The sequence below is a fragment of the Saccopteryx bilineata genome, chromosome 6, assembly GCF_036850765.1.
Source record: "Saccopteryx bilineata isolate mSacBil1 chromosome 6, mSacBil1_pri_phased_curated, whole genome shotgun sequence".
NCBI lineage: Eukaryota > Metazoa > Chordata > Mammalia > Chiroptera > Emballonuridae > Saccopteryx > Saccopteryx bilineata.
In genome coordinates this window covers 49,693,371-49,707,036 of record NC_089495.1, presented here as the reverse complement: position 1 = coordinate 49,707,036, position 13,666 = coordinate 49,693,371, and the positions used below count along the sequence as shown (strand labels likewise).

Below are 13,666 nucleotides of genomic sequence, written 5' to 3'. Positions count from 1 at the left end.
GTCTCTGGGTGTGGATCCTCCCTGCGTTTGACCTTTTTGGGAAAACTTGGTCAGTGTTGTGTTACCTCCCAGCTGTTACCAATTTTGGTTTGAAGGGAATATTTTCTTTTTTTTTTCTTTTTTTGTGTGTGTGACATAGAGAGGCAGAGAGAGGGACAGATAGGGACAAACAGGCAGAAGGGGAGAGAGATGAGAAGCATCAATTCTTCGTTGCAGCTCCTTAGTCTCCTTAGTTGTTCATTGATTGCTTTCTCATATGTGCCTTGACTGGGGGGGGGGGGGGGGCTACAACAGAGCGAGTGACTCTTTGCTCAAGCCAGCGACCTTGGGCTCAAGCCAGTGACCATGGAGTCATGTCTATGATTCCATGCTCAGGCCAGTGACCCCGGGCTCAAGCGGGCGACTTTAGGGCTTCAAACCTGGGTTGTCCACATCCCAGTCCAATGCTCTGTCCACTGTGCCACTGCCTGGTCGGGCGAGAATATTTTCGCTCTTTACATTTTGCTTCCCCAAATTTGAAACATTGTCTAAATAATCGATCTAGTACTTATCCAACGATTTTCTTGGTGGTGTCTATATTTACTGAGAAAATACTCCTTTCCCAGAAAAAACAGCACATGTACCCCTTCAGAGGCCGGGGAGCTGCACTGTTCTTTATTACGATGCATTGGAGGCAGACTCATCATGAAGCTAATGAAGTTCAAGCTATAGAGCTCTTCACTGACCACCCGAGACTCTGTATCTAGTTCTGAATTTTTTATTTTTCTTAAAGAACTTTCTCCCACCCCCAGTTTGTATAAGTTTCAGGCCTCCAGCTCTGAACCCCTTCCTGGATGCAGTTTTAAAGCCAATGGCACATTAGACTTGATTCTCCTCTATGGGCACAGAGCCTCCAATCTGGTTGGTACTTGGTGTTTCTGAGGAAACTCTCCCCACAGAGGAAGAGGAAGATGCTGACGCTCTGAGTTTTAAAATGCCGAGGAGCCATTCCCTATAATGTGTAGATGCAAAGAAGTAAATGATGGGGTCGATGCAACAGTTCATGTTCATGAGGGACACGGTGAGCTGAAGGGACACTTTGAAAGCCCTGTGCTCGAGGCAGGAGGGCCCGGAGAGCATCAGTCTCACCATGAACTGGATGATGTTGAGGTGGTAGGGGCTGAAGCACACGACCACAACGAGCAGCACCACCAGAGTAAGCAGGCAGGCCCTCCGGTGGTGCCCGTTCTTGCTTGTCAGAGGGTTGTCTCGGGCTGCCCTGCACAACTTCACTGTGATCTTCACGTAGCAAAAGAACATGATCCCCACTGGCCCACAGAAGCTTATGAGGCAGGCCAGTAGGACAATGAGGGACAGTCGGGAGACCTTCTCAACGCTGGCATACTCCATGCAGGTGATCCTGCCTGCCACAGGCGTGGCCATGGTCACCAAGAGCAAGGGCACCATCTGCAGAACCACAACGGCCCAGATGGCCACACAGATGAGCTTTGCTCGGCTGGCACTGCGGAGCTGGGGGCACTGGTGGGTGCGGACCACAGCCAGGTAGCGGTCCACACTCACACACGTCATGAGGTAGACCCCCACATAGGTGTTCACGTAGAATATAAACGCGGTCAGCCTACAGAGCCCTTCACCGAAAGGCCAGCTGAAGTCCAGTGCGTAATAGGTGATCTTCCCAGGCAGGGCCAGTGTGAACAGGAGGTCGGACACTGCCAGGTGGACCAAGTAGACACCTGTTGAGTTGATCTTGTTGCCCTTTTGACAGGCAAGGTAAAGGGCAAGGATATTTCCCAGGGCACTGAAGACCAAGAGGACTGTGTAGAACAGACAGAGCATCGTGCTGGCTGCCCGGGGTAAGTGGTGAAGATGACAAGAGCTGTCATTCTGGGAGACGTTACTTGGGTCAGTTGGGCTGAAAGCCATGTCATAGAGGTCCTTGAGGAGACAAAAAGTAAATAAATAAAATGTAGTACTAAAACTGTGGAGCTATACCTCTATATATAGTAATAATGAATTATTTGCCAAGGCAACATGCACATAAAAAAATATCTCTTTTTAAGTAAACTTTTTGTTGAAATGTAACATACTGTTCCAGTTACTGTTGCTGTGTAACAAATTACCCCCCTACACACACAATTTAGCAGCTTAAAACACCTTCTTGTGCTCACTGTCAGGTTTTGAGCTGGACACTGTGAGACTGGCTATCCTCTGCTCGCCAATATTGGGAGCCTCAGCTGGGAAGAGTCAACAGCTGGGAGGGTGACTCAAGGCAGAGGCTGCGGCCATCTGGAGGGGACTTCACTCAAATGTGTGGCAGTTCATTCTGGCTTTTGGCTGGAGGCTCAGCTGGGGCTGTCAACTAAAGCACCTGTACATGGCTCATCATGAGACGGGCCTTCCTCACAGCATAGCAGCCTGCAGTTTGAGGCTCCAAAAGAAAGTGTCCCGGTAAACTGAGGATGGCTCCATGTGTTAACCATGTCTTGTATTTTCAGTGTTCTGATGCACTGACATCTTGGGGCCTTTTACTGACCTTGAAGGGGCTGCCCTGCCTTGGGTTAGCCAATTCTTTGAGTGTGCTTTTCAAATGCAAACTAACCAATCCAGAGCCATACCCAACCACCTCTTTTCTGCCCTATTTACCCTAGGACCAGGGTACCAGACACCAGGGGCAGCCTCTATGTTCCATATCCTGCTGAAATTATTCAAACTAGCCAATCCTACACCTGCTTACCCTGCCTTGCCTGCTCCTGTCCACAGAAACCACAATAAAGGCTCTTGCCCTCATTTCTGCCCTTCTCTCTCTGTCTCCTGACTGACCCAGTGCTTCCAGTGTGGCCCCCTGTGATGTGGCGTGCCCCTTCTTCTTGGGATCTGTGTGTTACAAACCATTTTTTTCAACGGCAATTGTTTCCTGATCTGTTGGCCCTACTGAACCTCAAATTTTCCGTTAATACACTGCATCACCTTTTCTAACCCAGCCTCAGAAGTGTTGCATCATAACTACTACCACCCTCTGTGGATTACAAGAAAGTCATAACCCCACCCAGAATCAAAAGAAGGGGGCATAGCCCCCACCTCCCAGTAGGTCAAAGAAAAGTTCAAGAATTTGCAGCCATTTTTAAATCATAACTCATACACGCAAAAATGTGTGCAGATCATAAAAACAAAGCTTGATGATTTTCACAAGGTGAACACAACCGTGTGATTAGCACCCAGATTAGGAAACTTGCCTATCAGCTTCCCCGAAGCTTCCCTTCACCCTCCACCCCCACCCTCTACCTCCACTCACGGGTAACCACTCTTTTTAACTTCTAAAATCACAACTTAAGACTCTGACCGCAGTCCTTCACAAAGCCCTTGACTTCATTCTCCCAGCCCAGAGAATGAAATCTGCTCAGAGACTTTGGAGGCGCAGCCTTCCTGCCTGACCGCCCGGGGTCTGTTCCTTCCCGCAGCAGAAAGGGGGTCTTCCCAGCCACCCCACAGCTCCCCCTTTGTCTCTCTCTCCCTCTTACAAACTCGCTCACACTCTCACATGCTCTCCCACACTTTCCCTGCCACGGAGGGGTGACCTGGCACCCCAGAACTGGGCAGACTGGTGCCGAGGCCCTGGGGAACCAAACCCCCCATTAAAACTGCTGCCGGGTGGCGCAAGCTCTTCCAGGGCACTCCAGGAGTCCTGGAAGCTCCACTCAGGCGGGCAGGCTCTGTCTGCTTCCTCGTCCCTTCCTCCCTGAACAATTCGGTCCTCAGGCCCCACTGAGCTTCAGTGGCCCCAGGTGAGGTGGGGGGTGTGGGGAGGCGAATTCTGCAGGAGTCAGAGAACAGGCACGGGAGGGCGTGGGCCGCAGAAAGAGCAGGCTTGGCTCTCCTCTTGAAGGTATTTATCTGGAGGTCTCAGCAGAGGATCCCGATAGGATATTCATCAGCTTTCTAGGTGTGTCCTGTCAGGGCATGGTCTCTACTGATTGGTCAGTACCAGGGGTTACTAAGCAATGCAGCTGGTGCTGATGTCAGCCATGTCATCGTTTGTCTGGTTTTGCTGCTTTTCAGGGCCTGAAGCTAACAACTGAGGCTTACATGTCTGTGATGGACCTCACCCTACTGGGGTCCTTGCCCCATCTTAATGGGCAAGTTTAGCTTAGAAGGATTACAGACACAGTGAACTCACCTTCTAGAATCAGTTTTTCCCATCACAGAAAGGTTATCTGGCCCCTGCCTGAAAGCTGTGGCCCTTTCCCTGTTCGTACAGGACTCCCAGGGCACAGGGATGGATTGCTCCTTGACCATCGTCCTCGCTTCCTGACAGTCCCAGCCTCTTTCCTGGACACAGCAGCCCCACTCTGCCAGGCCCTCGGGAGCTCGGGCCCTGGGGCTCACCCGCAGCCTGCTCCCTTCCTCAGCTGGGTGCCTGTACCCCCCCAGCGCCTGTGCCCCCCCAGCGCCTGTGCCCCCCAGGGCCTGTGCCCCCCCAGTGCCTGTGCCCCCCAGGGCCTGTGCCCCCCCAGCGCCTGTGCCCCCCAGGGCCTGTGCCCCCCCAGCGCCTGTGCCCCCCCCAGCGCCTGTGCCCCCCAGGGCCTGTGCCCCCCCAGCACCTGTGCCCCCCAGCGCCTGTGCCCCCCAGGGCCTGTGCCCCCCCAGCGCCTGTGCCCCCCAGCGCCTGTGCCCCCCCAGCGCCTGTGCCCCCCAGGGCCTGTGCCCCCCCAGGGCCTGTGCCCCCCCAGCGCCTGTGCCCCCCCAGCGCCTGTGCCCCCCAGCGCCTGTGCCCCCCAGGGCCTGTGCCCCCCCAGCGCCTGTGCCCCCCAGGGCCTGTGCCCCCCCAGCGCCTGTGCCCCCCAGTGCCTGTGCCCCCCAGCGCCTGTGCCCCCCAGGGCCTGTGCCCCCCCAGTGCCTGTGCCCCCCAGGGCCTGTGCCCCCCCAGCGCCTGGCACCACACAGAGCCCCTCACCCCTTGCTAGGTGCCACTTCCTCTCTGAAACTTCTGAAAAACTCGCGAGCCCGCTCACCCCTTGTGCTTGGGTAGCACTTGATGGCAACTCTCAGGTTTGCGTCTCGCAGTGACAGGCTCCTCCATGAACCTCTGCAGCTCAGGTCCCTGGACGCTGGGGCCTGGCCCAGGCCTCTTTTAAAAAAAAAAAAAAAAATTAATTTTTGGTCTTTGGCACAAAGCAAGTGCTCTGGACCCTAGGTGTCTCCCTTCCCAGAGACACCCACAGAAAAGTCACATCCACACCCAAAGGAGGGGTGAGCAGGCGCTGTCACAACTGTGAGTCTATTTGTCACAGTTTCCTTTCTGTTCTATCTCTGTGCCCCTCACAGGCTATGATTTGGACTATGGATGACTATCCAGACAACGGAGTCAGTCTAGGCAGATCAGACCCAAATGAGGAGTCCAAGAAAGAGGGACACGTTCTCAGACCCTGACACCTCTCCTCTGCACTGCTTCCAGAAAGTTCTAAAGGTCACTGCTAGATGCCAACTCAGCGAAGCCAGCTCAGGCCTGTTAGCAGGTTTTCTTCAGTGATTTGAGGCTGACGCTGGCCTTTGACCCCTGACACTGGCAGGGGTCCCTGGCTGGTGAGCTGGGATCAGGTAGAGGTGTTCTAGCACTGACAGCAGAAGCAGAAAGAGAGGCACGTGCAGAGCAGCCACAATCTCAGCCCTCCTCTCAGCGCCCAGCACCTGCCTCACGCTCTGTCGGAGCTCACCTGTGGTCCACTTACCTTGCTCACTATGGGCAATGCACAGGGAGCGAGCCCAGAGAGCCGTGTCCAGTGCCAGCGCCTCCCTAGGTGGCCCCAGAGAATCCAAGGTGCCCTGCGCCCTCTCCCCTCCGCAGGAATTGAATTAATTCACCACACTAAACTCTATACTCTCCCTCCCTTTACCCACCCCTGCTGGAAATAAAAAGAGAGAAGACACCAGGGTATCAGCTGCGATAATCTTCCTGCCACAGGACGTGCATACTCAGCCACAAGACCTCCCAGTGGGGCTTGTCCCCCACGCTCCAAGAAGGAGGGAGGGAGGGAAGTTGCTCCAGGAAACCACTTTCCTTTCTGTTCCGTTTCTGTGCCCCCGCAGGCAGGCTGGGACTTAAAATGTAGCTATGACTATCAAGACACCAGAGTCAGGTCCTTTAAAAGCAGCCACCATTCTCCCCTCTTAACTCCCCATCCCACCCACCTAGCCGCACCCCCCACCCTGGCGACTGAGACTGGTGAGCTAGGTAAGCAAGAGGCGCCATCTGGGGACCCTGACAGCTCAGCTTCCTTGTAGGAAAGTGCAGGGAGACCCAGCCTGGCCTGGGATTTCCTGGACTTTGTGCCGTAATGGAGCCTGAAAGCCACACTTGTACTCCTGATAGACAGCAGTCCCAAGAGCTGCACTTACAGGGCCTGGGCAGCCTGGAGCACAACTCAGCCGGGATGTTCTTCAACAGGGCAAAGCAGGGGCTGAGACCACCCCTCAGCACTGTGCTTTTCTTCCTCTCGTTTCTCAGAGCGTGGTGTTCCTTACCACCCAGCCGCTAATCAATGAGGCATCAAACCCACCCTTTGATTAGGACTGTGCCTCACTCCTCATGGTCGTCATTAGAACATCAGTGTCTGTGTTCTTTCTGAGCTTCCTCTGAACACCTCACGAAGTCCACTTCAGTCGGAAGCCAGCTCTCCCGCCCAGCCTGAAACACTCACTCCCAGGCCCCTGTGTTCCAGCGTGGCATCCCGTGTGCCTCGGTTTCCCCAGTCTCCCCTACTTGGCCTCTGTAAGGCCAGTGGCCGCTTCTGTGGCCATGCAGGTTCTCACTGGATTTGAGCAGATGGTAAAAAGAACTGTGGAGCCAGAAAATGGTGGGCCATTCCGTTTATTAAAGTCCCCTAACTGCGGATGAGTAAGCAGGCAGGGAAGACCGCTTCCCTCTCTCTCAGGGCTCCCAAGCCCCTCGGCACTCCATATTTACCGGACTCATTCCCAGGCTCACCGGACTCACAGTCCGTCCCCCCCCCCCCAGCCTCAGCACTCCCCAGCCAAACAGGTCGGGCTGAAAAATCCCCCTTCTCCTGCAAACAATAGCAAACAATGGCCCCTCCCCATGGAGGCAGGCAGTCCACAATTCACAGTCTGCCGCCCCCCCCCCCCGAGGGCAAGCACCCGCAGCCTTCCACAGGCTATACACCCGTGGCACTGCCCCACACCAATGCAAAATACAAGCGAGCCAACCTAAACACGTTTGTTTCACATCTGTTTGCCCAACAGCCTCCCACTTGACAAAAGCCACAAGACTCAATTCTCCCCAGGTATAATTTGGGCCCTAAAAGATGTCCTGATCTGTTGTAAAGAAGTTTTTGTAAAGAAGCCCTATCTTACCAGAAACTTACATTCACTTCCCTCCCAGCACCCCCCCCAGAAGGAAGAGCTAACACAGCTTCCAGAGATGCCTGACTGTTGGGCAGATAAAATATATATTGTGCTCACTTTGTTAAAGATGGCGTTGCCCACATGGAAGCCCGTTGCCCAGGTGATATTAATGTGTGTTGGGTGCGGGCTGTGGGCAGGCAGGATCCTTGTAGCCTGGGGCTTGGTTCTAGGACTGAGCCTTTCCCACCCTTTTTGATGTGGGGTGGTACAGTCCAATTATGCCTCAGATAAGTGACTTTGTATCAGCGACTTCCTTATTTTGTATATTGGATTAAAGGTTTTGATTTCTAAACTATTGATAAAAAATGGGGGCAGAATGGGAGCTTGCGCTCTTGGTTCCTGAGATTAGCATTAGAGAGCAGAGAGCAGAGAAAGGCCACGTGGAGGAGGCCAGGAGAAACAAGCCAAGATGGTGGAGTGCTAAGTGAGAAGCCAGTTTGTGCAGAGTTTGTGCAGGGAGAAGGAAGGAGATGAGGAACAGAGGTGAATAAGTCTGGTGAGCTAGAAACCTTTGATTCTAGGAAACTCGGATAAGTCAATAGCTTTGTGAGCACTGAATGAGTGGGTTTTGGAGCCCAGTGTGTGTTTTTACTTGCCGGCCGGGTGCAAGCTAGGATTAAAGATGATGGCCCACCAGTTTTTGGCTCCGTTGTTTCTTTACCGACTGTCCGAATCCAATGCGAACCTGCATGGGCCAGGCTGCTGTGATGGTAGCCCTGGCTCCTGGCTTTACGCTGACTTATATACTTCACATTCCTTCGTGTCCTCAAGACATTTAGGATTCTCCTATCAAAAGGTGAGACCTAGGAGGCCCAAGAAGGACAATACATTATACAATACTCCATACATTGTGTTTATTCATGATGCATTCAGTACCTGTATGCTAAGGGCCAACTTCCGATCCAGGAACAGCACTATGGGTATATGTGTGTGCAGGGAGGTAGCACTTCCTCCACCCTCCTGAGCCTAGTGTCTGGGGCCCCACCGACTAAACTGACAGAAGACAGATCAACAAGAGAAAAGCCATCCACATTGATGTTAATAGTTTTATGCGGCACAGGAGCCTTCACAGAAAAGAAATGGGTCCGAAGAAGTGGTTCAGACCTCCGAGTTCATATAGCATTTTAACAAAGAGCAATAAATTGTGAAGACTGACAAGACAAAGAAACACCTGGGGACACCTGTGGACGATAAGGGCTGTTTGGTAAAGTTTGTTATGCAAGTCCTGTTTGTACACTCTGGGACACTTGTCAAGAGTCCTCTCAGGTGACTGAGAGCTATTCTCTCCTTGGTATAGAGAGAGTGAAACACTTTCACAAATGAAAATTGATTTCCTGCTTGTAGAGAACTTTTTTCTTCCATTTGCATGACTTCTTAATTGCCTTCAGCTCAAAACAATCTTTAGGTCAAAGTGCATGTCTAGGTGGCATATTCTGGTCCCCCTCATGTGTACATGTGATTGGAAAGTGCCTGGGGGCACTCATTGGATTCATACAAACACATGGGAGAATCCCTTCACAGGCGCTTAGCCTAGAATCCGGCTCACACTTTGCCAAGTTATCATCTCACTGCACATTTATAACCTTATCTAAGTGTAAGCAGCAGCCCCATAGGCCACTCCTTTCCGCCCCCCCCCCCCCCCCCCCCCCCCCCACCCCCCCCGTTAATTGCCTACGCAATGCTTTGGATTTCACATTGTCTTGGGCTGATGTTCTCCAATTGTTTCTTGGGCAGGGATGTTTCATTTCAACCAGCTGATGAGTTCCCTAGGGCAGTGGTCCCCAACCCCCGGGCCGCAGACCGGTACCAGTCCATGGGCCATTTGGTACCGGTCGGCAGAGAAAAAATAAATAACTTACATTATTTCCGTTTTATTTATATTTAAGTCTGAATGATGTTTTATTTTTTAAAAATGACCAGATTCCCTCTGTTACATCCAAGACTCACTCTTGATGCTTGTCTCGGTCATGTGATACATTTATCCATCCCACCCTAAAAGCCGGTCCGTGAAAATATTTTCTGACATTAAACTGGTCTGTGGCCCAAAAAAAGGTTGGGGACCACTGCCCTAGGGGTAGAAACTGCAGCAGACTCTTTCATCTAACTCGGCTGCCAGAATGGCACATATGGGAGACTCATCTAGTCCAGAGGAAGCCAGAATTTAGGAGGTCTGTGAGTCTGGATGAGAAAACAATTATGTCTTTATTTTCACTAAGCTCTAACTGAAGTGTGATATTTTGGTTATGGGCATGGCAGCTAGCCACAATGGTGTGAAGTTTAACTGTGACTTTGTCACTGATAGAAATCAAGGATCTTTTTATAGCCCATTACAGGTGACTCAGGTACCTTGAAATAAAATGCAGTTATTAGTTAATAAAGAATGATATGCAACATGATATTTAAAATCTGTTTTTTAACATCTGATAACTGTATTTTAATAAGTGAGAGTTTTTATAATATTGTGTATTTTACTTTCTATGTTTAAAACTATAACGCTGGCAAATAACTTAGACTTCATCTCAGGCACAAGGAATGATGGATAATCCTTGATCTAGCCTAACATTTTTGTCTTCCAACTAGGAAAACCAAGGCCCATTATTTTCCCACAGCCTCCTGGCTTATCTGTTGACAGGACTGGAGCCCTCAGCTGCTGTTTCCTTTTCGGGTCTCCCCTCCTGATGCAGCACCTTTAAATCCCTACTCTCCACTTCCTCTCAGCACCAGACACATAATGACTCAACAAATACCGTTTTCCAAAGGACCTAATGTGTGACTCCCTGACCCATTAACTATCCCGATTCCTTCTCAAAGTGGCTTGACAAGCCTCCTCCCTCTTAATCTATTTGTCACCTTCCACCTGGTCCTCCCTGAACAGAGCACAGTGGCTTCTCTGCTCACTCAGGCCCAGGAGACCAACAGCCACAATAATGACACCTAGTCTGAGAATCTCCTCTGTGTTAGACACTCTTAGCTTTATTTATTTATACCGCATTTCATTCGCAAAGAGGTATTATTATTCCCATTTTATAAATGAAAAAAAATAAGGTTCAGAAAAGTCACGTGATTTTTTTTCCAAGGCCACATAGCCAATTGCATCAAAGATCCAGGTTCCTCTGATGGGTTCAATTACAGGATGTTGCCATGGGGACCGGAGGGAGGCAGGTAGACAAAGATTAGTATCTCCCAGATGTGAAAGATCCAATGACTTGGTACTGCTTTTCCTGGGGTGGGTGGAGCCCCTGTAGCTGTGGCTGATGATGTCTGAGCTTGGTGACCACCTGGGCGTCAGCTTGGAAGCAGCTTCGCAGGGCCCTGATTTCTGATGCAATCCGTGCCTGCTGAAGGGAAGTAGAGATGACAGCCTTATCTCATCTCTGTGGCTTGCATCACTGTGTTCCATGAGCATCTTTAAGCCCCAAGTGTAAGCAATGTGGCACAGTGTGGTTTAGTTCAAGGCACAACTGCTGTTAGGAGCTCTGTAAAACCAATGCCTTTCACATCCTTTTTTTTTTTTTTTTTTTTGCATTTTTCTGAAGCTGGGAACGGGGAGGCAGTCAGACAGACTCTCGCATGCGCCCGACCCGGATCCACCCGGCACGCCCACCAGGGGGCGATGCTCTGCCCATCTGGGGCGTTGCTCTGTCGCGACCAGAGCCACTCTAGCGCCTGAGGCAGAGGCTAAGGAGCCATCCCCAGCGCCCTGGCCATCTTTTGCTCCAATGGAGCCTTGGCTGCAAGAGGGGAAGAGAGAGACAGAGAGGAAGGAGAGGGGGAGGCGTGGAGAAGCAGATGGGCGCCTCTCCTGTGTGCCCTGGCCGGGAATCGAACCCGGGACTTCCGCACGCCAGGCTGACGCACTACCACTGAGCCAACCGACCAGGGCCTACATCCTCTTTTTTTAATAATGAGAAAGAAAAAGATTAAGAGTAGGTACAGATGTATTTGTTTCTTCTTATTTTTTAACCTGTTAAGTCATTGATAAGAATTCTAGACTTCTAGACACTTAAATAACATATTTATTCACTCACCCACAGTGAACATCAGCATTATACTGAACTTCCAGAAATAGCTAGGGACACAATAATGACAAAACCCTTTCTTCTTATAAAGTGGACAGATAATCAGACAGGTGAGACCTCTATGGATAAACAGAAACCGCAGAGAGAGAGAGAGAGAGAGGTCAGGGTTCTAAGGGAACACCGGATGGAGCCTCTTCTGGGTCCTGAGTAGTCAGGGAGATTTCCCAGGATGAATAATTAGGAGGAGAATTTGCCAAACACATCCCGCCACTGAAACAGAGGGAGGGCAGGGAGTTGTGCATTGGATCTTTGTGTCAATTTCTCTCATACATCATTGACCCATCCATATCACATGGTCACATCTAACTTCAAAAAGACAGGAACTGAAATACTGTTCTATGCTGGGGAGAAGCAACAGGAAACCAAAGACACCACTAAGCGCATCTGTCTCTCCAAGCCGGACTCATGCGTCCAGCTATACTGAGTACAATGGGGTCAGACTTAGACATTTAACTCCTCAGACTCACTCCACCTCTTGGATTGGCCTATCTCCACGAACACACTCCAAGACCACCCTGCGTGCCTTCCTCGCTCTCCCTCAATGTACCATCCACCCGCAAGTCTCTTCCATGACATACTTGAAGCAGTGGCCATAGTCTGTGCTTTGCTATCTCTCAGCAGGAAGACAATTCACTCTTCATTCTTCATCTCATGTTAAGAATGAGTTTATGAAAATGCATAGCGGACCTATGTTTCTTTAGAACACAATTCTAATTTCATGACCTGGCATTCACTATTCTCTCTGCCTGGGTTGCATCCCCCCCTCCATCTGTCCTGGTTCAAGTCAGCTTAAATTATTCTTTTTTTTTTTGTATCTTTCTAAAGCTAGAAACGGGGAGAGACAGTCAGACAGACTCCCGCATGTGCCTGACCGGGATCCACCCGGCACGCCCACCAGGGGCTACGCTCTGCCCACCAGGGGGCGATGCTCTGCCCCTCTGGGGCGTCACTCTGCCACGACCAGAGCCACTCTAGAGCCTGGGGCAGAGGCCAAGGAGCCATCCCCAGCGCCCGGGCCATCTTTGCTCCAATGGACCCTTGGCTGCGGGAGGGGAAGGAAGAGACAGAGAGGAAGGAGGGGGCTGGGGAGAAGCAAATGGGCGCTTCTCCTATGTGCCCTGGCCAGGAATCAAACCCGGGTTCCCCGCACGCCAGGCCTACGCTCTACCGCTGAGCCAGCCGGCCAGGGCCAGCTTAAATTATTCTTGCTCAAAACAATTCTGGCAAGATTTCCTCCAGGAAGTCTACCTTGACTTCCCCCATCCCTCCACTTCATGTAGACGCTCATCATTGCCCCACGCTGGCACCTAACACATGTCTATGTTAGTGCACACTGTAAATGACTATTTGTTGGAGTGTGAGCCATTGTGGGAAATGATGAGCTCATGTGAATTTTAGTTTCTCTAGCGCCTGACATAGGCCTTGACATGGAAGAGGTGCTAAGTAAATGATGACTGAACACAGGAGCAGAGGTGAGGTACTGCTATTCCAAACCCACCTACCACAGCTCCTATTGGCTTACCTCATCCAAAACCTTCTTCCTACAAGGATTCATTAAGCATCAACTTTGTACCCTGTGTTACCCAAGGCGTGGGGACTCAACATAATCTAAGACACACTCATATTCACAGGATGTTTTAGTTTGAGTGGGAAGTTGGGATACCTGCAGGTCAATGAGAGCCACATGGTGCCAGACCAGGAGACAACAGCTGAAAATGAAAAGCTGTCCATTTTGACTTCCCATAACCCCATAGTCACCAAACAGAGGAATCCAAGACCCAAGGGAAGTTCCTGTCCAGTTCTCCCACACTGCAGATGAGGGAGCTGAGGCCCAGACAGGTGAGTGGAGTGAGTCACCTAGAGTCATATAAGTGGCTATAGATGGCATCGAAGCCTAGACCAGGCTACAGCCTCCCAAGCAGATGCTCTTCGAGAAAAAGAAGGTGTGGGTGCTTCCCATCTCACACCATGCAAACTGAGAATGCAAGCAAACCCTCAGTTAACTAGAACCAATCAAATTTTCTTTTCCCTGTACTCTTTCTTTAAGAGGGAGTTGAAATTTAATTGAATTATTTCTTCACTTTCAGTCAATAATTGTTATTTATGCACCTTTCATGATCAAGGCACTGTGCTTGGCACAGTTGATGATCCAAGAGAAATCCCACCCT

General features: G+C 50.9%; 1 protein-coding gene across 2 annotated transcripts; it reads right to left on the bottom strand.

The window, feature by feature from the left end:
• Window positions 1–793: 793 nt before the first annotated feature.
• On the bottom strand, window positions 794–5,853 carry LOC136308797 (G-protein coupled receptor 183-like). 2 transcript variants are annotated; one of them, XM_066236525.1, is made up of 2 exons: window positions 5,727–5,853; window positions 794–1,935 (listed from the first exon to the last, which is right to left on the bottom strand). In XM_066236525.1, exon 2 carries the CDS (start codon window positions 1,921–1,923, stop codon window positions 859–861), a length of 1,065 nt encoding a protein of 354 aa, XP_066092622.1. In that variant the 5' UTR covers window positions 1,924–1,935; window positions 5,727–5,853; the 3' UTR covers window positions 794–858. The 2 variants fall into 2 exon arrangements, with proteins under 2 accessions (XP_066092622.1, XP_066092623.1); XM_066236526.1 differs by lacking the exon at window positions 5,727–5,853 and adding an exon at window positions 4,175–4,281.
• Between the last annotated feature and the right edge of the window lie 7,813 nt (window positions 5,854–13,666).